This window comes from Nerophis ophidion, linkage group LG01 (assembly GCF_033978795.1).
Source record: "Nerophis ophidion isolate RoL-2023_Sa linkage group LG01, RoL_Noph_v1.0, whole genome shotgun sequence".
Taxonomy (NCBI): Eukaryota; Metazoa; Chordata; class Actinopteri; order Syngnathiformes; family Syngnathidae; genus Nerophis; species Nerophis ophidion.
In genome coordinates this window covers 73,738,714-73,763,916 of record NC_084611.1, presented here as the reverse complement: position 1 = coordinate 73,763,916, position 25,203 = coordinate 73,738,714, and the positions used below count along the sequence as shown (strand labels likewise).

Below are 25,203 nucleotides of genomic sequence, written 5' to 3'. Positions count from 1 at the left end.
TTTCATCATAAGTACACTTCAACTGTGAGAGACAGAATGTGAAAAAAAAATATCCAGGAATTCACATTATAGGAATTTTAAATAATTTATTTGTAAATGATGGTGGAAAATAAGTATTCGGTCAACCAGTCAAAGCTCTCACTGATGGAAGGAGGTTTTGGCTCAAAATCTCACGATACATGGCCCCATTCATTCTTTCCTTAACACGGATCAATCGTCCTGTCCCCTTAGCAGAAAAACAGCCCCAAAGCATGATGTTTCCACCCCCATGCTTCACAGTAGGTGTGGTGTTCTTGGGATTCAACTCAGTATTCTTCTTCCTCCAAACACGACGAGTTGAGTTTATACCAAAATGGATACATGGATGATACAGCAGAGGATTGGGAGAATATCATGTGGTCATATGAAACCAAAATAGAACTTTTTGGTATAAACTCAACTCGTCGTGTTTGGAGGAAGAAGAATACTGAGTTGCATCCCAAGAGCACCATACCTACTGTGAAGCATGGGGGTGGAAACATCATGCTTTGGGGCTGTTTTTCTGCTAAGGGGACAGGACGATTGATCCGTGTTAAGGAAAGAATGAATGGGGCCATGTATCGTGAGATTTTGAGCCAAAACCTCCTTCCTTCAATGAGAGCTTTGAATGGTTGACCAAATACTTATTTTTCACCATAATTTACAAATAAATTCTTTAAAATTCCTACAATGTGAGTTCCTGGATTTTTTTTCATATTCTGTCCCTCACAGTTGAAGTGTACCTATGATGAAAATTACAGACCTCTGTCATCATTTTAAGTGGGAGAACTTGCACATTCGGTGGCTGACTAAATACTTTTTTGCCCCACTGTACATTTTCAATCTGCAGTGAGCAAACCAGTCCAAAAGATAGCGCCGTTCCACAAACAAAGAAACACCTTTTCAGTGCATTGTCGATGTAATATGAAAGCTATTTGTTGAATACAAAACATTATGGCCCTGAGCAGAAAATATATATATAAATTAGCCACAGATTTTTTAAAGTCGCTGGGTTCAAAGTTTTGGAAAAAAGTAAATATATATATTATTTTATAGCTTGGAATGTTAGAAAACGCTTGGTGAAGTGGAATTACTCAAACAGAAAGCAATGGTGGATATTGTGACGGTTTGGACTTAAAGGCCTACTGAAACCCACTACTACCGACCAGTCTGATAGTTTATATATCAATGATGAAATATTAACATTGCAACACATGCCAATACGGCCTTTTTAGTTTACTAAATTGCAATTTTAAATTTCCCGCGAGGTATCCTGTTGAAAACGTCGCGGAATGATGACATGTGCATGTGACGTCACTGGTAATAGTGGACATGTTCTCCCAGCACCGATCACAGCTAAAAGTAGTCTGTTTTTATCGCATAACTACACAGTATTCTGGACTCTGCTTTGCTGAATCTTTTGCAATTTGTTCAATTAATATTGGAGACTACAAATAAGAAAGATGCTGGTGGAAAGCGGTGTATTGCAGCCGACTGTAGCAACTCAAGCACAGCCGGTGTTTCTTTGTTTGTTGTGAAGCTTTACTATGGAACAGAGCGGTCAAGCGAACATGGCTCTCTACCACATGTCAACCGGCAGGTTTTGGTGAGAAAATTGTGGTAGTAAGTCGGCTCCTACCGTAAACATGAGCGGAGCTTGTGTCGTTCCTCCTGCAGCTGTCAAAGAGGCAGCTGCGACTTTCTTGTCTCCTCCATGGCTTCCCTCAGAGACAATGGCGGTCACCACACCCCTCCGACTTTCAGGTATGACTATATAATCTCACTGTGGAGAGACACAGCCGACGGGCCAACAAGGGGCGGAAAGCAGCAGCGCGGGCCCACCTGGAGGCCAGGAGGCGGGGCATGCGGCGGCGAGGAGAGGCGTGACACACGCGGAGCGACACTGCAGCGGCAATCTGAGCCAGGTGCGTACATTACACACCTGCTCACAATCTGTCTATCTGCTGTTAGAATACAAAAAGGGAGAGGGAGGAACGAGCGAGAGAGCAGCACGGAGGAGGAAACAACGGCCAGCAGACAAATAGCGCGACGACCCACACCGAGAGAGCGATGACGCACCCCCGCAGCGGACTCAAGCCCCGGACGCCGAAAGGCGTGCAGCGGCAGCAGACAGGCAGGAAGAGCGCACTGAAAAGTGACACGACCAAAGAGCCAACTGACTAGAGGTTTATTGAAACAATAAATCAAGGTAAAAACTGCTATGATGCGTCATGTGTCAGGTGTCCACGCAACCCACAAAAGGACGGCAGGAAGTCCGTTACACTCACTAAAACACTAGGAACACAATAAGCAGATAAGGGATTTTCCAGAATGATCCTAGTAAATGTGTCTAATAACATTTGAATCGCTCCCACTGCCCTTGTCATTTTTTTTTTTTATAGTCCTTCACTCTCACTATCCTCATCCACAAATCTTTCATCCTTGCTCAGATCAATGGGGAAATTGTCACTTTCTCGGTCCAAATCGCTCTCGCTGCTGGTGGCCATGATTGTTAACAATGTGAGGATGTGAGGAGCTCTACAACCAGTGACGTCACGCGTACATCGTCTGCTACTTCCGGTACAGGCAAAGCTTTTTTATTAGCGACCAAAAGTTGCGAACTTTATCGTCAATGTTTTCTACTAAATCATTTTAGCAAAAATATGGCAATATCGCGAAATGATCAAGTATGACACATAGAATGGACCTGCTATCCCCGTTTGAATAAGAAATTCTAATTTCAGTAGGCCTTTATGTTATTTTCCGGTTTTCGGTATGATTTCCTGTGCTGGTGCTTTTTCTTTGTAGTTTCAGTGTTGTAGTTCCTGCTTATTTCTTATTGGGTGTGCTGCCCCTCCATCTTGTTCTTTTTCCTTTCAGCTCCCCTGCTTTCTATTTGTAATTCGCATGATTTTTTTTTCTGATAAAACCTGTCAGGCGCTAGATTATTGTATTTTGTCACTGTTTGCCTTTGTGCTGAATGCATTGCTACCACAGTGTACTCTGCACCAGCCTGCTGTTTGCTGTCTTTTGTTAATTAGCCCAAATTAATTACCCTTCTACCCTACACGTCTCCAGCTTGCGACAAGCTCGACCATGTGCAACCGTGACAGGGGGTATGCAAAACACTAACTTATTTATAATTAGCCGTCTGGAACGGACTCGTGCCATCTTTCAGGTGAAGTGGAGCGGTAATTGTTTTTTGGTGACACTAAGTGGTCACAATAATTTCTTAGGTCATGCTCCTGACGCAGTAAGTTGATTGATGCGGACACATTTGTTACTGGATACTTTCTAACGCAGTTGTTTGTGTTTGGCACTATAATTATTGTTTACATTGTCAAATGTGGTATTTTAGTCTGTAATATTGTTCAATTAAGGGTACTTATGTACATCTAGCTTGTGTGGTATTGTGTGCGTAGCTGTTGTGTAGCTGCTAGCTCCTTGTAGCCTAAAGCTCACCAACTTGCTGTCCATTTTTTGGGCAAAAAGCAAATCGGTGGGTTGTTTTAGCTATCTGGTGATATTTTAGCATATATTTACACACTCAGGATTACAACAAAATAAATAAAGGTGTGTACTGCACTTTTGTTCTCCTTAATTTAATTTGATGACAGTTTGTCTATGTTTTAGTTTTCTCCTCTGTATTTGTCTGTTTCCTCTGTTTAGTATCTCCTGTCTTTAGTTCCTGTCTAGTGCTCTTATTTTGTCAGCTTCCTGTCTTGTTCCCTGAGTGCTGTGTTCCTCCTCAGCTGCGGCTGATTGGCACCTGGCCAAACCTGTTGCCAATCAGCCTGGTCCTATTTGTACCTGCATTGTCTTATTTCAGTTGCTGGATCATTGTGTTGTCATTTGGACTTGTTGTTGCCAGGTGTCGATGTGATTCTTTTCAGCTATTACCTGTCGTGCTACATTCTGTCCTGGTCGTCGTAGAGGTAAGCTGTTCTTGTTAGCCATAAGTTATTGCCAGTTTTTCTGTTTGCTATCCACTAGCTTCCATGCTAAAGTTCCTTTTTGTTTTCTAGCTTCCAGTGCTAGCTCCCTTAGTTTGTTATTCCGCCCACGTGCGTGCTTTTTGTTTGTTCTTGTCTAGTTTTAATTAAATCATGTTTTCCCATTCAATGCCTGCCTCCATCTCTGCATCTCGGGGTTCAACAACAACAAGCACCCCTGACAATTTGTATTGTAATGTATTTTGAGTATTTATTTCGGACAGGTCTAATAACAAAAAAGAAAGAGGAACAACAAAACAACAACAAAAAGAGTGATGAAAATAAAATTATGGACAATATAGTGTTGTTTTTCGAACATATATATATTTACAATGCTGAAGTCACATGTTTACAGTTTCACATTACAACATGTCCAAAAAGGAGTAGGAAGAAGTTGAGCTTATTTCGTCTGACCCCTTTTCCGTGAAGAAACAATTTCTAACACAATTGTTCACTTCCTTTTTCAATCTTTAACACAAGTAAATGAACAAAATAAAAAATAAAAATTAGTATAGTTCACATAGATACATAGCTAAATTAGTGTGTGGTTCACATAATTTACTGAATATGTGATAGATTGTGTCATTCATCAATATGGTTCAATATGTTTATCAGTATTCCTCTTCCTTGTATTTGGTAAAAACTTTGCATTCGAACAGTTTTTTTTAAACTGTTTTTAAACAAAATATTATTTGACTTCTTTGCATAATCTTTTCCATAATTCATTTCCACAAAGTGTTGGACGTGCATAGAAATGTATTAGTTTACATTTTCCTCTAAGGTTATATTTCTCCTCTTTTGTTAAGAAGACTTGTCATACATTCTACGGGTAGCAGGTTATAGTTTGCTTTGTAAATCATTTTAGCTGTTTGCAAATTCACCAAATCATTAAATTGCAATATTCTATCTGTGTTGGCCCTGCAATGAGGTGGCGACTTGTCCAGGGTGTGTGCCGCCTTCCGTTCGGAATGCAGCTGAGATAAGCTCCAGCACCCCCCACGACCCCGAAAGGGACATGCGATAGAAATGGATGGATGGATAGATGCAATAAATAAAGGGTTTGAATGTTCTCTATTTCTGACGTTATGCATTATTCTAACTAATCTTTTTTGTAACATGGCTATTGAAATAAGTGTATTTTTGGAGTTATTTCCACATATTTTCGCACAATAACTCAGATATGGTAACATTGGCGATCAGTAGAGTATATGGAGCGATTAGAACATGTTCAGCTTTATTCATTATCAAAATATTTCTTGCCACCTAATGTATATTTTTAAATTAGACTTACAGTTCATTTGTTTTATATATTTCACACCAAAATAGTATTTATTCAACTCTCTCAATGTCTACTCTGTCTATTTGTATTTGTGTGACTTTCTCTTCTGCTGTAACCGAATAGCATTATTTTAGCCTTACTGAGATTCAAAGATAATCAGTTTTTTTCAAACTATATTTTTTATTAATAATGATAAATAATATGATTTATATTATATATATATTATTCATATATTATATATTATATATATATGATATAAATTATACTTTTTGTTATTACTATTGTCTATTGTGAGCGAACTGTGGTGCTGAATTTCCTCCAGAGATCAATAAAGTAATTTCTATTCTATTCTATTCTATTCTATTCTATTATTTTCTTCCGTTATTATTTGTATCAGCTTTTTTCTGTTTTCTCCTGATGAAAACCCAGTCGTGTCGTCTGCAAATTATACTAACTTTACGTCCTTTGTGACTTTACAAATGTTGTTTCCATGGAGATTGAACAATTTTGGTCCCAGTATTGATCCCTGGGGTACACCGCGAGATATAGTTAGGGTTGTGGATGTGTGTTTGCCATAGCAACGCATAGCTTCTTACCCAGTTTAAGACCAACCCTTGGATGCCATACTGTTCTAATTTGTTAATTAAGATACTATGATCTTTTGTGTGAAATGTTTTTTTTTATATTAATAAACACTGCAGCTGCACAATTATTTCAATGAATGGCATCTATGTTGAGATGTTGGCTTTGTGTCTGTATTGGTTCTCAGCGAGTGTTCCACCTTTAGAAAATTGTGGAAGTAAATAAACAGGTCTATAGTTTGTAAATTGGTATTTGCTATTTTCATTTTGTTTGAGTTTTTTGGAGAGGTTGCTGATATATGTTAAAGGTTCTGAAACATCTTTAATAACTTATTTTTTTTAACATTTCCTTGTTAAATTAACTACAATCAATTGAGGATTCTGCGATAAAGTGGCGACTTGTCCAGGGTGTACGCCGCCTTTCGCCTGATTGTAGCTGGGAGAGGCTCCTGCGACCCCAAAAGGAGTAAGCGGTAGAAAATCGATGGATGGATTGAAGACTTGGATTTACATTTATTCCACAATTTTAATTGTCTTCTTCTGCTTTTCTGTTTTCCTGAATGTTTTCCTTCAGATTGGTTCCATTATTTACGAAGTAGTAATTAAAGCTTTTAATTACTTTTTTTCATAATGTCCTTTTTTTTTTTTTTTTATACGATAAATATTGAGCATAATCCTTCATTGACCCATTTTTATTGATGCTATTTCAGATGCACCACATTGCCTTCATATCGTTATTGTTCCTATCTAAAATTGACTGAACTATCCATCCATCCATGCATCTTCTTCCCCTGATTCGCCTGTCGATCCACTCTTCCCTCACTCATGAACAAGACTCTGAAGTACTTAAACTCCTCCACTAGGGCCAAGATCCCCCCAACCCGGACATGGCACTTCACCCTGTTCCGAGCGAGAACCATGGACTCGGACTTGGATGTGTTGATTTTCATCCAAGTTGCTTTACCCTCAGCTGCGAATCGATCCAGTGAGATTTGAAGCCAGCAAGACCACATCATCTGCAAAAAAAGTAGAGACCTAATCCTACAGCCACCAAACCAGACTGACTGTGCCTTGAAATTACGCCCATAAAAGTTATGAACAGAACCAGTGTCAATCCTGGTGGAGTCCAACCCTCACTGGAAACAGGTCTGACTTACTACTGGCAACGCAGACTAAGCTCTGATATCGATCATACTGGGAGCGGCCACAATCAGGCGGTCCGGTACCCCACATTCTTTGAGTACTCCCCACAGGACTTCCAAAGGGACACGGTCAAATGCCTTTTTTTAAGCCCACAAAACATCCTCAAAGATTCTGCTGAGAGTGTAGAGCTGGTCCGCAGTTCTACGACCTGGACGAAAAACCACACTGCTCCTCCTGGATCCAAGGTTCAACTATCAGGCGGAGCCTCCTCTCCAGGAAAGCTGAGGAGCGTGATCCCATGATAGTTACAACACACCCTCCGGTTCCCCGTCTAAAAGAGAGGAACCACCACCCCCGATGTCCACGCAATGCTAGCAGAGTCTTGTCAACCAAGACAGTCCCACAGAATTCAGAACCTTAAGGAACTCCAGGCGAATCTCATCCACCCCCTGAAATGATCTCTTCTTAATGCTTGTAAAATGCTGGGGAGCTTTTTCTTTTCTCTATATACTTATTTTCTGCCTCTGTGGATCTTTGTGTAATAAATATTCTATATAATGTATTCTTCTTGTTGCAAGCATTTTTCAGTACCTTGTCATCCATAGTTAATTGTTCTTCTTTTACTTCTTACTAAGTTGTTATCACAGACAATATCTGTCACAGAGTATCAGTATAAAAAAATTGCCAAAAGAATGATCTACATCTCTTTCACTGTCCCATGTTTGTTTTCTCAGATCGTTCTTATAAACAATCATACTTTTCCTCTGTGTGTAGTCTACAAAATGTATGTTTTATCATTCTTCTTCTTCTTCTTGTAGTTTCCGTCATAGACTGAAATTGGTAGATGATCACTGATGTTGTTTTTTAGCAGAGCGGTTGTAGTATTGATATCAAAATGTAATAAGCGCTCCGGTGGTAAGGATTTATCAATATGTTCGACTACGTCAAAGGACACATCGCAGTCGACCTGGTCAACAGGAGAACGTGGTCCATGTTAACCGCTGCCATGTTTTTCGTTTATCCAACAACGGGATATCCTCACAAGCTTGCCGAAGCCAACGCTTGGTGTCTCGCCTCGGAGATAAAAGCTACGTCTGTGGTAGCTCCTTTTGGTTGTCTATCCAAAGCCAGAAACCCTTTTCAGCATGCATGCGCCAATGCCAGGGCCTTTCTGAACCTCCTTCAACCCGTGAGCAGCAATTTAAGTTTATATTTGCTGTTCATTGGTTCCAAACATGACCTGCGATAATTCAATTTCTGTCAAGTACAAGGTTTTGTCACACCTATGGATCATGTTTTGTTTTGTCATGTTATGTTTTTGATTTTGGACAATCAGTCACGTTTTGCACTTCCTGGTTTTGTTTGTTTCCATGCCAACGTCATTAGTTTTCACCTGTCACGTCCCTGTTCTCAGCCTCACCTGTTTTCACTAATCATCACAGCTATTTAAGTCCCTCTCTTTCTTGTCTTCGTCCTGGGATCTTCATACCAACTTTCATTACCCATGCCGTTCCAACTTTCATTGTTATCTACGACCTTGCTGCTCATTCTCCATGCCCACGATCACCTGCCATGCACCTTGCTATTCTTGCCTCCTGTTTTTGTTGTCACAGTAAGTGTTTTGTTTTAGTTGTTTATAGTCAAGCCATCATGCTGTTTCTGTTCTTAGTTCATTCATGCCAATCGAGCAAGTGTTTTTGTTTCCTGTTTATATTTTGTAGCCAAGTTTTATACCTCCTTGTGAGCGCCCTTAGTTTGTTTATTTTTCTATTTAGAATTCCTAATAAAACATCATGTACCTTAATTCACGCCTGGCTCGTCCTGTAATCCCTCTGCGTCGAAGGAGCACACACAATCCAAGTCCAAGCCTGACAGGTTTTCATTCTAAATAAAATATATTCACAGACCTCGAAAAACCCAGTTTACAACCTCTTTAGATACATTTTTCATCATTATGAGAGCCCTCTTAATGTGAAATAACACTTTTATGCTGTTCTAATCCAATATAGTAATGCTGCTTGAGGCTGACAGTCTTAGTTATTTTAGCAATGCTTGAAAATGCTTGATTTAGGGCAAAATCTTAAAAAACAAACCAAATGTTTTTGCAAAATTACATCGGGAAACCATTTGTCCAGGGTGTACCCCGCCTTCCGCCCGATTGTAGCTGAGATAGGCGCCAGCACCCCCCGCGACCCCAAAAAAGGGAATAAGCGGTAGAAAATGGATGGATGGACATCGGGAAACCCCCAAATAATCTGCTATTGTCATGGCTTGTCACTCCACTTTGTTTTTTTGTTTTAGTTTTTCACTTATTGTGATTTTTCATTTCCTTTTTCCCACTTTCCTGCAGCAGCTTTATGCCTGCCTTTGAACACTTTTCCCCAAACCTGTTTTCTGTTTGTAAGTAGCACCATTTAAGTTGACCTTGCGACACCATTGGATTGTTGGGACATTATTCACTGGTCATTATAGACGATTCTTCCTTACTGAGCTCAAGTACGCACGTACTTTGTGTACGCCATCTGCTCAACAAGTGTTTTTGCTGTGTTCCAGAATTTAATTTTGTTTCCCTCATAGTCTGTCCGTTCAGAACACTTCTCTGTTGTTCTTGCTTTTTGTTTGTTTGTTTAATCATTAAATACCCTTTTTACTGCACCCTACTACTTTGTTCGTCTGCATTTTAATATCACGACAACCTCTGTTGTCTTTCACGACGGAACCACTTGACAGCTTTGTCACCTGTAAACCAAAGTGAGGATATAGAATGTTTTACCTAACTTTTGATAACTTAGCAAACATTTGCATACTCGTGATTGGTTTTGGGAACAGAAAAAAAGCCAAGCGGCCATTTTAAATATAAGTTGTGTTGTGCTGTTCAATTGCTTTAACGGCAAAGTGCAGTTTATAAACTTTGCAAAAGTTGTTTTTTATGGCTGATTTTCTTCCATTATCGCCATCATTGCTGTATTACGATTAGGAGTGTGACGATACTTTCTCACATACCGATCATGAAGACTGTGATATCAGCAGGAGTCATGGTATGTTTCTCATTTTGTAGTGTGGAAAAGGTTTGGTCAAGACAAATTACTTGGAGAACAATGGTTGGTATGACAATCACTAATTTTATGGCAGATTTCTCAAGGCCCGCGACATTGCCTTCAGGTCAGGTGACAGTGTTCTATACTGCGCCGCGCGTGCTGACCTGAAGAGAGGACTCAAGGAACACAAGATGGACTATAAAGAGAGGATCGAAGACCATCTCTCAAGCAACAACCCACGGCAGATGTGGCAGGGCATACAGCACATCACCAATTACAAAGGCTGTGACGCAGCAACCGGGGACTGGGATGCATCGCTAGAAGAGGAGCTGAACTGCTTCTTTGCTCATTTGAGACGTCACAAACAGTCACAGCCACACCACTCCCAGCCTTCCCAACCCCCTCAGCTCCCAACACACCCACACTCACTCTTGAGGAGCACGAGGTCAGGCGGGTGCTCAAGGCAGTGAACCCCAGGAAGGCGACTGGTCCAGACGGTGTACCCGGGAAGGTGCTCAAAGCATGTGCTGACCAGCTCTCTTACATTATCACTGTCCTCTTCAACCTCTCCTTGGCACAGGCACTCATCCCTCTCTGCCTTAAATCCGCCACAAGTATCCCGGTACCCAAGACAGCTGTCACAAACAGCCTCAGCGACTATAGCCCGGTAGCACTCACACCTGTCATCATGAAGTGCTTTGAGAGGCTGGTCCTCCACCACATCCAAGCCTGCCTCCCCCCCAACCTAGACCCATCGCAGTTTGCCTACCGGGCAAACAAATCCACGGATGACGCCATATCCATGGCTCTCCACTCCACACTGAGCCACCTGGAACACCGGGGGAGCTATGTCAGGATGCTTTTCATTGACTATAGCTCCGCTTTCAATACCATCATTCCAGACATCCTGGTCACCAAACTGCTGGACTTAGGCCTCCCCTCACCCACCTGTTTTTGAAATAAGGACTTCCTGACCAACCGACCTCAGACAGTAAAACTTGGCCTCCATCTCTCCTCCCCCCCGCACACTCAGCATCGGCTCGCCACAGGGCTGTGTGCTGAGCCCTTTGCTGTACTCCCTCTACACCCATAACTGTCGTCCAGCCCACTCGGAGAACACCATAATCAAGTTTGCCGATGACACAACGGTGGTGGGTCCCATGACAGGGGCGGATGAGTCTGCATACAGAGATGAGGTCCTGAAACTATCAGCGTGGTGGTCAGTGAATAATCTGGCACTGAACACCACAAAAACCAAGGAACTCATCTTTGAATTCAGGAAAAAAAACTGCAGGCCCTTCCCCCCTCTACATCAACAGCGAAGAGTGTTTTGGATATTGTACAGGATTGCTTGTTATTTTATTGGATAGTAATCCGTTTATTTCAATTGTTAGTTTTTCCTTTATTACCGCTTGTGTTATTTATTTTACCCCATATTTGTTCCCACAACCGCACCTAAAGCTGGAGCCTTTAATCTTTAATCTCGTTATATGCAAATATAATGACAATAAAGTATTTTCTATTCTATTCTAGATTTATATTTTTGAAGTTGAGTGATCATTTGTGTTTTTGTGCCACCTATTGGTCACAATAGTTCATTACATTAAGGGCATGACGCAGAAAGTTAAATGATGCGGACACGGTTGTTACTGGATAGTTTATAATAATATGTAATTATAATTATCTAATCTTTTTTTTTATTGACGACTGTGGTGTTTTACCCTTCAATATTGTTCAATTAAGGACACTTCTTACATATGTGCTATTCTTTGCTTAGCCGTTGTGTAGCTGCTGGCTTTGAGTGGCCTTCTGCCTGCCATGTTTGCCTATTGCAAATGACTTCACTGAAATACAAGAAAAGATCTTATTGGGGTACATTTCGATGCTAACTGGCTTTGCATGAGGAAATGCACTGCAGGACTGCCTGTATCGGATTTTACTCACAAGCCAGTATGTTCCGATTTTTTTTCTGATATCAGACCAATATCGGAGAGGGACACCCCTAATTATAATGTTATCATAAGCGAATTATTGTAATCAGACCCTTTCATCCCTCTTTGGGTGATTCTTCTTTACTGTGAGGGGACATTGGACGGCAACATGTCCCTGGAAGCTTGCTCAGGGTGACCCCTGTCTGGGACCATCCTCATACTGACGCTGCCCCCCTCCGCCGTGCTGGAGTTGACGTTGAACTTCATGTTGGCGGGACGCACGGCTCTGAGGAACTGCCTCTTGAAGGTTTCACTCAGCACGATGTAGAGGAAGGGGTTGATGCAGCTGTTGGCGTAGCCCATGCTGATGGCGATGTTGTAGGCGTAGGAGAAGGCTAGACTCGGGTTCTGCACGCCCAGGTGGACCAGCTGGAGGATGTAGTAGGGAGCCCAGCAGATGAAAAAGGCCAGGCAGATGGCGACCGCCATGCGGGTCACCTTCCTGGTGCGGACCCTCAGGTTCCTAGGAGGGAGCGGGGCGACGCTGGTGGACATGTGCTGCAGGATCTTGAAGAAAACCCTGCAGATGATGGCCAGCGGGATAGCGAAAGCCAAGAAGAACTGGCAAAGCGTGAACCAGAAGGTGTCGGTCACCGGGTCGGGCAGAAGCAAGGCGCAGGCCACCAGGCCGTCGGACAATGGCATGAGGTCGGCGTACATCCAGACCGGGATGATGGTGATCAAGGACAGAGCCCAGACAAAGGCGATGACCATCGAAGCCACGTACGGCGTTCGGATGTAGTTGAAGCGTATGGGGTGGACCGTGGCCACGTAGCGATCCAGGGTCATCGCCGTGAGGATGTAAGTGCTCACAATCTGACTGTTGGAGTCCAGCGCGGTGATAACTGTGCACAGCGTGGCTCCGAAGCGCCACGTCCCGTTGCCGAGCAACTGGTGGATGAGGAACGGCATCCCGAGGAGGAAGAGGACGTCCACGATGGACAGGTTCAAGATGAACACGTCGGGGACGGTCTGCTTGGCGCGGCACTTGGTTTTCTTCATGATGGTGTAGATGACGATGCAGTTGCCCAGGATGCCAAAGAGGAAGATGATGCCAAAGATGACCAGGAGGACGGCGCTGCAGTGGTGAGGACTGGCCACAGCTGAAGGACGAAAAGGACAAATATGATTCGTACACAATAGGGTTGTACGGTATACTGGTATTAGTATAGTACGGCGATACTAATGAATCATTTTCGGGACTATACTGCCTCTGAAAAATACCGGTCCCGCACCCCCGTCGTCGTCATGTCGTGACAAAGCTGGTTTTAGCGCATAATCACAAAGCTCTTACAAACAGACACAGTGTGTAGACAGAAAAGGGAGAACAGACGCATTTTGGCTTAAAAATAATGATAAAGGTGAAGTTATAACAGTGAAACATCCTCAGGAAGAGCTCCTTCAAAACATGGCTAGTTAGCAAGCGGCTAGATTCCAGCCCCAGTCTGCAGTGTTTTAGCTACTTCTAAATCACTAATCCTCGCCTCCATTGCGACAAATAAAGTACGTTTTTTACAAGTATCATCCCTCCAGGATGAGGAATTGCTAAACATGCTTGTTATGCCCGTTTGATTGTGGACTATTACTGACACCTTGTGGCGATGGGAAATGCTGCGTGTCAATAGTTTGGCACTTCCGGTTTAGTTTGTACACTTCCGGTTTACGATGTTAGTTCAGTTCCTAAAAAATGAGAAGTAGACGAGTTGTTTTAACGTTTACAATCCTTGGAAAAGAAAAGTCTGTAACTAAACTGTTTAACTTGTTTATGTAACTCAATACTAAGCTGGAAAGTGGCTAAATTTGATCGTAAGATGGGTATTGAAAAACGATTTTTGTGCACTATTTTAATGAATGTTTGACCATTCAAAATGGCTGTCGTTCGCATATTTCCACCATCGAAATAGTTTCAACACTCAGCAGTATTTGTTTGGTAATAATGCTGTATATTTGTGTAAAGCTAATGTTTACATACTGTGTATTACATTTCAGTTTGTTAATTGAATCATACAGCTTATACATTGTCATTGTGTGTATTTCAGTTTTACAAGAATAATAATAATACAAATAAAAATCCAGTGCAAGACAAAGCAAGATCAACAACAATAAGGAGCCTAAATGGATTCATCTGCTTTGGAACTTTATTAGAACGTCCTGGATTGGTTGTTAGCTGTCTGCCAAGCTGTATAACCTCAACACATTCAGTGAGGGCAGAACAATGCTTCACTACACACTTTAGCTCACCGGCATCAACATGTAAACACATCCACACCTAACATCCAATATAATGATACCAAGTACAGGAGCAGAACTTATCGATACTACTATGATTACGTCGATATTTTTTGGCATCACAAGATCTTCTTTCATTTTTTTTTTTAAATTAATAAGATGTTTATAAACTCTGGAAATATGTCCCTGGACTTTGAGTTTGACGGAATAAAATAAATTCATGAAGCAATAACATGCATGTTCATGAAATAATTTAATAAATCATTTACCTATTAGCTAAATTGTGAAATTAGTAATTCAATCATTAAATAAAGATAAATTAAATGATCAAATAATTAAATATTGTAATAATTAAGCAAACAATTGATTAATTTAGCGTATTTCTGCATTAAATAAATGAATTACATATACCGTATTTCCTTGAATTGCCACCGGGTCGCTAATTAATTTAAAACCTCTTCTCACTCCTGCGCTTACCAAAGGCATGCGGTAAAAGTAAGCATGCGCTAATTATTTTAAAACCTCGTGTCACTCCTGCGCTTACCAAAGGCATGCGGTAAAAGTAAGCATGCGCTAATTATTTTAAAACCTCTTCTCACTCCGGCCCTTACCAAAGGCATGCAGTAAAAATTTGAGTGTGATGTAAGCTTGGACCTTAAATCCTACTGAATAGCTCTTAATCGTCTTCCCTTTATGCGATTTCAAATTACCGGTATTGAAATCAGCCTCTTCCATTTTGAAAATGATGACAGGGGAAGTGTCACTCGTGACGTCACGAGTTTGACCAGGCGGTAATACTAAGCATGCGCTAATCATTTTGCAAAGTGAGTTTGACCCGGCAGTAATTTAAGGCAGGCGCATACTATATGCCCTGCGGCAATTCAAGGAAATACGGTATATGTAATTAATTCCAATAAATATTATAAACAACGCATTTGAATACGACGGCGGGTTTCAGCATTGTAAACATCAGTGGTGACGTCCAGAAACAGGAAGATCTAAATCAATAAATAACCTGTCCAGACAAATGAAACCATGGTCCGCTTGTGTCAAAATGATGGGAACGAGTAGAGGAGGAAAGGAATAGTTCATGATTTAAATCATACTACATCATGTGTTAAACACGGTGGAGGTTGTGTACTTTATGATCAACTGTGAAATTGTCCTAATACTTGTGGACCGACTAAATATATGATGAAAAGGTAAAGCAACTGCTGCTGTCAATCAATTTAAAAAATTAGCAATTAAGGACCTGTAGTTAATTGGTCTAATTAATCTTTTTTTTCATCTCACCAAACAACTACGGTGAAAAGCCTGAAATTTGAGGTATTTTCATTCAAATCCATTGCATTATTTCAGAGGTAGTTTTTAAGTGTGCTCTGTTTTTTTTATATAATGTACATATTGTACAGTACATGTGTCATGTTTGGGTCGCATGTTTATGCGTGGGTAGTTCTCCCAGGATGCAGACGGAAACTTCGGAGGCAAGGCGCAGGTAAGACGGTGACTTATTTTCCATCAATCAGACAGGGTGTTAGAATTATTGTTAGTAAGTTATCACAAAAACTTGTATTACATTGAGTGCCTGGTGAGAAGCAAAAGCTGTCTTTGGAATCTACCAAGAGTAAGGCTCGTAAAACTCCCCTGTGGATTATAATCAAACAGAAAGATATTGTCTGACCCAAGGACTATAAAAGCGAAGAGGAAGCAGGACCAGAATCCCCTCCAGGCGACTTCCTTTTTCAACTATTTTAAGAACGTCTTTTTGAACCGATTTACGAGCCTCTTTTTGAACTCGTTTGCTACCTTTTCTTTTGAAATGTTCTGTAACCAAAGGCAACACTGTTTACGACCCACTTCCCTCTGGAAGCAACTGTGGACATGTGGTCAGAGAAAATCCAAATAAAGGAAGGAGGCATACAATCTTTCGCCAGAGCGTGCTGGAGATTGTACAAGACTACAGTGTTCCGGCGTCTCTCCTCAATTGAGTCCAAATTGAATTCTGTCTCTGTTCGATTTTTTGCAGCTTGTCTTGTTTAATAGATGTCATCAGTGTTTGAACCTGACACAGGGTACAAACAAAAGAGACGCGTGCCGATTGCACGAGGAGCTAAGGCAAAACTTACAGGAATCAAAAAAGTTAACAAGCATAGGAACTAGAAACTGTTGCGTAAAGCAAATAAGGAAGCCAGACTCAGTGTGGTGCACAACGTGAATAAGTAGCTCTCTGATTAGTGCCCGGCAGCAGTTGAGCGTGCCGAACACTAATCAGAGGCAGGTGAAAACAATCTGCAGTCATGGCAATTAAAACACAAACCAAGGGGTGCTCAAAACAGGAACTGAGGGAATCGAAAAATGGACAAAACAGGATCCGGGCAGTGGATCATGACAACATGTTGAGTCACAGATGTGTAAAAATAGTGAAAAGTCAGTTTGTTCCAACTCCACGCTAAAAACAAGACATTTAATAATAATAATACATGATGCATGATGCATGCAGTCACGTCCTTCCTAATGTCCAACCGGCCATCATTTATTTCAGAAAGATCAAAGCAAAAGGAAATAAATTATAACCGTTTCAACCACAGGGGGGCGATGTTTGTGTGGCTAGCAATTTGTAGTTGATCAGACCCCAACTCAAAAGCTTTTTATCAGTTTGAAAGGAGAGTTGAGCATTTTAAGTGCATTAATGACTGTTTGATATTAATGGCGAGGAGCATTTTTTTGTGGCCCACTGCCAATGGACAAGAACTAATGACTGATCAAACGCTCCATGGCGTCGCTGCGTTTGTACCAATTCTGATCAAGATCTGAATTTGTGCAGCCGTGCTATAAATGTTGAAAGTTTTGTGGCTAACCGTCAAATCAAAGTTTTGCTCCAAGCCATGCCCAAATCTTATATTGAAAGCAAAATTCCTTCACAGTTTATCATCGACTATACGTCGAGTATTTGTCATTTTAACCTCAACTCATTTAGTCAAAGTCCCTCGGAGGAGTTTTAGGGAGTTCACCTCTGTTTTTGGTCTGAAAATAGCCAACGAAATCCAAGATGGCCGACTATCTGTTTGTTTTTCAAATACGGGTTCTTGAGACTTTAACTCGCGTCCTGTCGTGGTGAACGTCTCCAGCGATTTTGGTGACGATGCATGACTCTGGTGACATGGACTTGTTTTGTTCTTTACTTTCCAACAGAGCCGATTATTTAGTTTTCATGTTCCCCAGGTTGGTGCGCCTTGTATAAGAAAAAGGGAAATCGTGACGTCACATGGCAGTTTTGACACGGCGGGTGCGCCACAGTCGCCAACTCGCACGGACCAGGCATCTTGTCAGTGCATCAGATCACTAAAGTAAGTGTATTAAATTTAAAATTGAAGTGTTCTACTTTCTCAATGAGTGCAATATTTGTGTGAGTGTGGCGGTTTCGTTACTGAGTGCAGTTAGTCCGGGGTCAAGCACACACCGTCATTTAATGAGAATATTACACATCCAGTTTGCACCCCTTTCTAGGAGAAGAGAGGTATGTGGCTTCAAACTATGAGTGGCGTGTCATGAATTTCTCTTCAATGAGCTCTGAGTGTGCGTGATGCTTTGATTTCTTGACAAATCACAGAATAGCATAAATATAACCCATAACTTCCCAACCTTGAGACCTCGGAATTGGGGAGATGGGGCGGGGGGGTGTTGAGGTGGGCGGGGTTTGGTGGTAGTTTATTGTAGCGTCCCGTAAGAGTTAGTGCTGCAAGGGGGTTCTGGGTATTTGTTCTTCTGTGCTAAAGTCAGTGCTTTTAAGGCACGCCCCCAATATGGGAGGGTTGGCAAGTATGCAATAACCTCACTGAGAGGAGATCTCCATAAATAAAACACCTTGAGACCTCGGAATTCAGGAGATAGGGTGGGTAGGGGGTGTTGAGGTGGGCGGAGTTTGGTGGTAGTTTATTGTAGCGTCCCGAAAGAGTTAGTGCTGCAAGGGGTTCTGGGTATTTGTTCTTCTGTGCTAAAGTCAGTGCCATTAAGGCACGCCCCCAATATGGGAGGGTTGGCAAGTATGCAATAACCTCACTGAGAGGAGATCTCCATAAATAAAGCACAATTGAAATGTTGCCACTCTTTCTGTCACGGTAGTTTTCATAGTGATGAACGTTGGAGACCTGCTATTTCATGAAGCTGAAAGCATGGTAAATGGGTTATACTTGTATTGCACTTTTCTACCCCTTTTTAAGGAGCCCAAAGCGCTTTGACAGTATTTCCACATTCGCCCATTCACACACAGATTCACACACTGACGGCAGGAGCTGCCATGCAAGGCGCTCACAAGGACCCATCAGGAGCAAGGGTGAAGTGTATTGCCCAAGGACACAACGGACGTGACTAGGATGGTAAAAGGTGGGGATTGAACCAGTAACCCTCAGATTACTGGCACAGCCACGCTACCAACTTTGCCACGTTGGTAGAGTGTACAAGCATGACATACACAAGAAAACTAAAAAGTGCACTTAAATCTAACTATAGTACTGCCACCAGGTTTTGAGTGTGTATATATATATATATATATATATATATATATATATATATATATATATATATATATATATATAAAACTTTTACTATATACTGATAAAACGTATTCCTCTATTGTTCACAAATCTGTCTAAATCTGTGTTAGTGGGCATTTCTTCTTTATAGGTAATCCATCCCACCTCACAGGTGTGGCATATCAAGATGCTGATTAAACGATATGATTATTGCACAGGTGTGCCTTAGGCTGCCCACAATACAAGTCCTCTCTGAAATTTGCAGTTTTATCACACAGCACAATGCCACAGATGTTGCATGTTTTAAGGGGGCATGCAGTTGGCATGCTCACTGCAGAAATGTCCACCAGAGCTGTTGCCCGTGACTCGAATGTTCATTTGTCTACCATAAGCCGTCCCCAAAGGCGTTTTAGAAAATTTGGCAGTACATCCAACCGGCCTCAACCAACATTTGGTTGGCATAACCAAATCATCTCTGCTGCTTCGAGAATGTTCTCAGTAGCTTTCCTCGACTGCAGTCCTCTGAAGCCCAGGAGTTTGAAAGCTCGCTGTAGGGAGTCACCTGCGATACCTCTGCAAACGACTTTGAATGGTTCACAGCGGGATTTCCAGCAAATGCTTCGGCACAGAATATTTGGCCGTCTTGCGCCCATTGACATAGCCAAAACTGTATTCCCAGGCGACAGTCAGCTCCAGTAGCACCACTTGCTTTGTTCACTCCTATGTTAACACCATGTCTGGGCGGAGTGAAGTGGTCACACAGCGATACACAACATTAAGTTGCAGATTGCCCCGAAGCAGTCGATTGCCTTCATCAAAGCAGGGCAGAAGCCAAACCACAGGTCGACTCGGAGCTGCCGGTCAGGAGCAGTGGAGAGGAACCCCCTGATGAGTTGGACCGGTGATTTGGCTTCTGCCCTGCTTTGATGAAGGCAATCGACTGCTTCGGGGCAATCTGCAACTTGCTGTTGTGAATCGCTGTGCAGATGGAATCCGCCAAAGATTTAAATCCTTGGTCTTGGCTCCACCAATACTGCCTTTCTCCTACAGCTTTTGAGCAACAGCTCAGGATGTTGTCCAAGGAGCCCCTCCCTCTGGCAAAGATTGCACTCCAGAGTGTCTACTAGGTCCCAGGTGTGCAGGTTGAAAGGGCTTGGGAGAACATTGTACACAGATTGAACAAGGAACTTTGTGCAGAGAGGTTCAGCTTTCCAGAGCTCTGCCCAAGTAAGTTTGCGAGGTTCCACATGCTCCCACCTTGTCCACGCCCCTTGCGTGGACATGCTGACCATCTTGCTGCGGCGTTCTTATTCCACCTCTGCTCGGGTCTTATCTAGGAGCAGTTCGCGCTTCTCCTTGCCGCGGGTCAGGTAGTGTCGGGGCTTAGGAAAGCGACCAAGGCCTGCCACAGTACCCACTAAAGCCTTGTGCCTTGGCTGTGCGTCCGCTCTGCTTACGGCTTTAAATATATATACATAAAATATGTACTTTATATACTGTATATGTGGGGTTTCAACGTTAACGCGATAATAACACGTTAACTATAAATTTCAGTAACGGCACTAATTTGTTTAACGGGCGATTTTAGTGCACACCCATCCTTTTTGACCCTCGGCCCGTACCGTAGCGGGGTAAACTTGGCTGCAGTTCACTCGTTACTGATGGGCCACAAACAAGTAGAAATGGACAAAAAAGAGGGCACATTATGGAAGTATCATGTTTAAAGCCACAGCAAGTTGATCTCCCGACAAGACTATTCCGACTATTTTTTGCAGAGACAACATCACTGCAGCAAACGCCTGTAGTGTGCATCGTTCAGAGGTGGGTGGTGATTCACTTCTGTGTTTAGATTACAGTTAAGGTGCAGTGATAACACAACATTTAGATTAATACTGTGCCTGATTTAGTAAGTAAGATGACATAAAGGCTCATGAACAGTGTAATAATTACAATTAAATGTGGTGTGTATACATATATATATATATATATATATATATATATACATATATATATATATATATATATGTACAGTATATATATATATATTTATATATATTTATATATACTGTATATATATATACGTGTGTATGTATATATATACTGTATCTATATATATATATATATATACATATAATAATGTATGTGTGTGTATATCTATATATATATATATATATATATATATATATATATATATATATATATATATATATATATATATATATAAGGGCTTCACGGTGGCAGAGGGGTTAGTGCGTCTGCCTCACAATACGAAGGTCCTGCAGTCCTGGGTTCAAATCCAGGCTCGGGATCTTCCTGTGTGGAGTTTGCATGTTCTCCCCGTGAATGCGTGGGTTCCCTGCGGGTACTCCGGCTTCCTCCCACTTCCAAAGACATGCACCTGGGGATAGGTTGATTGGCAACACTAAAATTGGCCCTAGTGTGTGAATGTGAGTGTGAATGTTGTCTGTCTATCTGTGTTGGCCCTGCGATGAGGTGGCGACTTGTCCAGGGTGTACCCCGCCTTCCGCCCGATTGTAGCTGAGATAGGCGCCAGCACCCCCCGCGACCCCAAAAGGGAATAAGCGGTAGAAAATGGATGGATGGATATATATATATATATGAATGCATGTGTGTATATGTATATATGTATGTGTAAAATATGTGTATATATAAAATCCTCCGCTGTTGCCATTTCTAATACAGAGTAGCATATAGTTCAAACTTTATACTGTCAGACTCCATACAAGAGTGCTAAAAATGATCCGACAGGGAGAAGACGCGGTCGAAGTGGAGGCACGTAAATAAGACCATTCACAAAACGGCGCATCCTTACGACAGTCAGAAAATGGCTTGAAGATAATCTATGCACAATTTGGACCAAAGAACCACCATTATATGTAATGTAGACCACAAGGAAGTGTTTAAAAGTGCAATAAAATCATACTATAACTTCTTAAATCATCGATGAGGTAATAAATTATAAAAGGATTTTCCTGAACAGACGATATGTCCAATAGTTTTATTTTTGTCAGACCATATACGTTGACAAGCATACTGTGCAGCAGCACAATCGTCTCCTTTCTCACAGCTATTTCTGTGCAACTGTCCAGTTATACGTCCTTTTCTAGTTGTATTGAATTTAGATGCAAAACAGTGGCCGCCAAAAAGTTTTAGTCCTGATAAATCGCGCTGCATGAGCTAAATGCTTGTATTTGCATTTTCTCCCTGTACTGTGGGCGTGATCAACAAATAATAAAGTTAAAGTTAAAGTACCAAAAAATGATTGTCACACACCCACACTAATGCAAACTCTGCATTTAACCCATCACTTTTGCATATTTATGAAGACAGCCACGCTAAATGGCCTTTTTTATGAGACACAGTCCTTTGCGCGTTTAGTACATCAGTTTTGCACGCCAACCTTTAGATCAGACCCATGGAAGCGCTGCTAAGCAGCAAGTCACATGGCACAGATTAAAAAAAAAAAACAGTATTGATCAGTCGGTCTGCTATAGTTATCTTGTTATTTCAGACAAAACAGGGATTAAATTGAGATATAAGACATTTGGCCTGTAAATGTTTGGACACCACCACCACATGATCCATTTCCATTTGATTCTAATTGGTAACAATTCAATTCAGAATCAATTCTTGATTCTAAACGATTCTCGATGAAAAATCGGTACTTTTAAATAACAATGGGTGCCAGTTCAATGATTGACTACATTCCACTATAAAATAGATAAACAGCTGTGATAAATGTCTATATTACTTAAAGGGGAACTGCCCTTTCTGTTAAATGTTGCCTATCGTTCACAATTCTTATAAGAGACTGAAGACAAACGTTTTCTTTTGTTCTCACTTTCTAACATACAAACCCGTTTCCATATGAGTTGGGAAATTATGTTAGATGTAAATATAAAAGGAATACAACGATTACATATGATTTACAATAACCCATATTTACAACAACCCATATTCAGTTGAATATGCTACAAAGACAACATATTTGATGTTCAAAGTGATAAAAAAAACTTTTTTTTTGCAAATAATCATTAACTTTAGAATTTGATGCCAGCAACACGTGAAAAAGAAGTTGGAAAGGTGGCAATAAATACTGCTAAAGTTGAGAAATACTCATCAAACACTTATTTGGAACATCCCACAGGTGTGCAGGCTAATTTGGAACAGGTGGGTGCAATGATTGGGTATAAAAGCAGCCTCCATGAAATGCTAAGTAATTCACAAACAGGGATGAGGTGAGGGTCACGAATTTGTACGCAAATTGTCAAACAGTTTTAGAACAACATTTCTCGACGAGCTATTGCAAGGAATTTAGGGATTTTACCATCTACGGTCCGTAAAATCATCAAAAGGTTAAGAGAATCTGGAAAAATCACTGCACATAAGCAATGATATTACGGACCTTTGATCCCTCAGGCGGTACTGCATCAAAAACCAACATCAGTGTGTAAAGGATATCACCACATGGGCTCAGGAACACTTCATAAAACCACTGTCAGTAACTACAGTTGGTCGCTACATCTGTAAGTGTAAGTTAAAACTACTACGCAAAGCAAAACCCATTGGTCAACAACACCAAGGAACGCCGCTGGCTTCGCTGGGCCCGAGCTCATCGAAGATGGACTGATGCAAAGTGGAAAAGTGTTCTGTGGTCTGACAAGTCCACATTTCAAATTATATTTGGAAACTGTGGACGTGGTGTCCTCCGGAACAAAGAGGAAAATAACCATCCGGAATGTTGTTATGTTCAAAAGCCAGCATCTGTGATGGTATGGGGGTGTATTAGTGCCCAAGGCATGGGTAACTTACACATCTGTGAAGGCACCATTAATGCTGAATGGTCCATACAGGTTTTGGAGCAACATATCTTGTCATCCAAGCAACGTTATCATGGACATCCCTGCTTATTTCAGCAAGATAATGCCAAGCCACGTGTTACAACAGCGTGGTTTCGTAGTAAAAGAGTGCGGGTACTTTCCTGGCCCGCATGCAGTCCAGACCTGTCTCCCATCGAAAATGTGTGGCGCATTATGAAGCGTAAAATATGATAGCGGAGACCCCGGACTGTTGAACGACTAAAGCTCTACATAAAACAAGAATGGTAAAGAATTCCACTTTCAAAGCTTCAACAATTAGTTTCCTCACTTCCCAAACGTTTATTGAGTGTTGTTAAAAGAAAAGGTGATGTAACACAGTGGTGAACATGCCCTTTCCCAACCACTTTGGCCCGTGTTGCAGCCATGAAATTGTAAGTTAATTATCATTTGCAAAAAAAAAAAAAATATGAGTTTGAACATCAAATATCTTGTCTTTGTAGTGCATTCAACTGAATATGGGTTGAAAAGTATTTACAAATCCTTGTATTCCGTTCATATTTACATCTAACACAATTTCCCAACGTATATGGAAACGGGGTTTGTATAAAATAACAGCTTGTTCTTGGTGGTTAGCAACGCAACTAATGAAAGCAATCAATTCTACCACTAAATCCCTTTAAAAATGCATTCAAAAACCATCACCAATACTTGATTTACGTTCCGTTACCTGTTTTAATAACCAAGCTTCAGCAACATTGTTATTGTAAAAGCGAACACTTCGGGACTCTTTTTTTTTTATTGTATTAACACACCCACGTGCTACGGTATTAGCCATAAAAGATAGCTATGGCAAGAGATAAGCTAGCTTCTCTGACAACACAAAATGCGTTTGTGTTTGTAATGCACAACATTTTGATACGGCACCATTGTACTGATTGAAAAACATGAACAATCATATCACAGTATCTGTCAAGTACTAGTCCACATTTAATGTATTGTGTATACACAGCTAGCTAGATACGCTGTATGTCATGATACACGCATGATGTGCTGCGTGTATCAAGATCAATATAAAGCGTGACTCACTTATTGGACAGTTTTGCATTTGGTCCAGCTGGCCGGAGACTTTTTTTTCCAGCTAATTAGGGGTAAGCACTCCATTTATGTCGAAATTTTGCAGCTTCAATTTGCTTTCACTTTAATCTTTCGGCTTCACTCTTCCTTTGTGCTAGCTTCTAGAAGCAGTAGTTCGTCCGTCATCATTTTTTGCTACTAAGTCTATCATGATTACAACACATTCATGTTTGAATCCGGAAGTAGAAACACAAGTTGTTGCCGGAAATAACGGAAATACATTCGCTGAAGAATTACTACCGGCAACGATAAAAATGACCAAATCGGGTAAATATTCTTGATTCTAAACGATTCTCGATTCAAAATTCGTACTTTTTAAAAACATTGGGGGCCAGTTCTATGATTGACTACAAGCGTGACTCATTCATTGGACAGTTGTGCCTTTTGTCCAGCTGGCCGGAGACGTTTTTCCGGTCCATTATGGG

General features: G+C 41.3%; 1 protein-coding gene across 1 annotated transcript; it reads right to left on the bottom strand.

The window, feature by feature from the left end:
• Positions 1 to 11,473: 11,473 nt before the first annotated feature.
• mchr1a (melanin-concentrating hormone receptor 1a) lies at positions 11,474 to 20,095 on the bottom strand. The gene is made up of 4 exons (XM_061913890.1): positions 20,061 to 20,095; positions 19,852 to 19,955; positions 19,641 to 19,781; positions 11,474 to 13,145 (listed from the first exon to the last, which is right to left on the bottom strand). Exons 1-4 carry the CDS (start codon positions 20,093 to 20,095, stop codon positions 12,124 to 12,126), a joined length of 1,302 nt encoding a protein of 433 aa, XP_061769874.1. The 3' UTR covers positions 11,474 to 12,123.
• Between the last annotated feature and the right edge of the window lie 5,108 nt (positions 20,096 to 25,203).

Coding starts and splice junctions, on each gene's coding strand:
- mchr1a (XM_061913890.1), bottom strand. CDS start 20,095: ATGGTCAGCATGTCCACGCAAGGGGCGTGGACAAG. Junction 19,956..20,060: donor ACGCAAGGGGCGTGGACAAG/GTGGGAGCATGT, acceptor TGTTCTCCCAAG/CCCTTTCAACCTGCACACCT. Junction 13,146..19,640: donor CAGCTCCGAGTCGACCTGTG/GTTTGGCTTCTG, acceptor TTCGTCCTTCAG/CTGTGGCCAGTCCTCACCAC.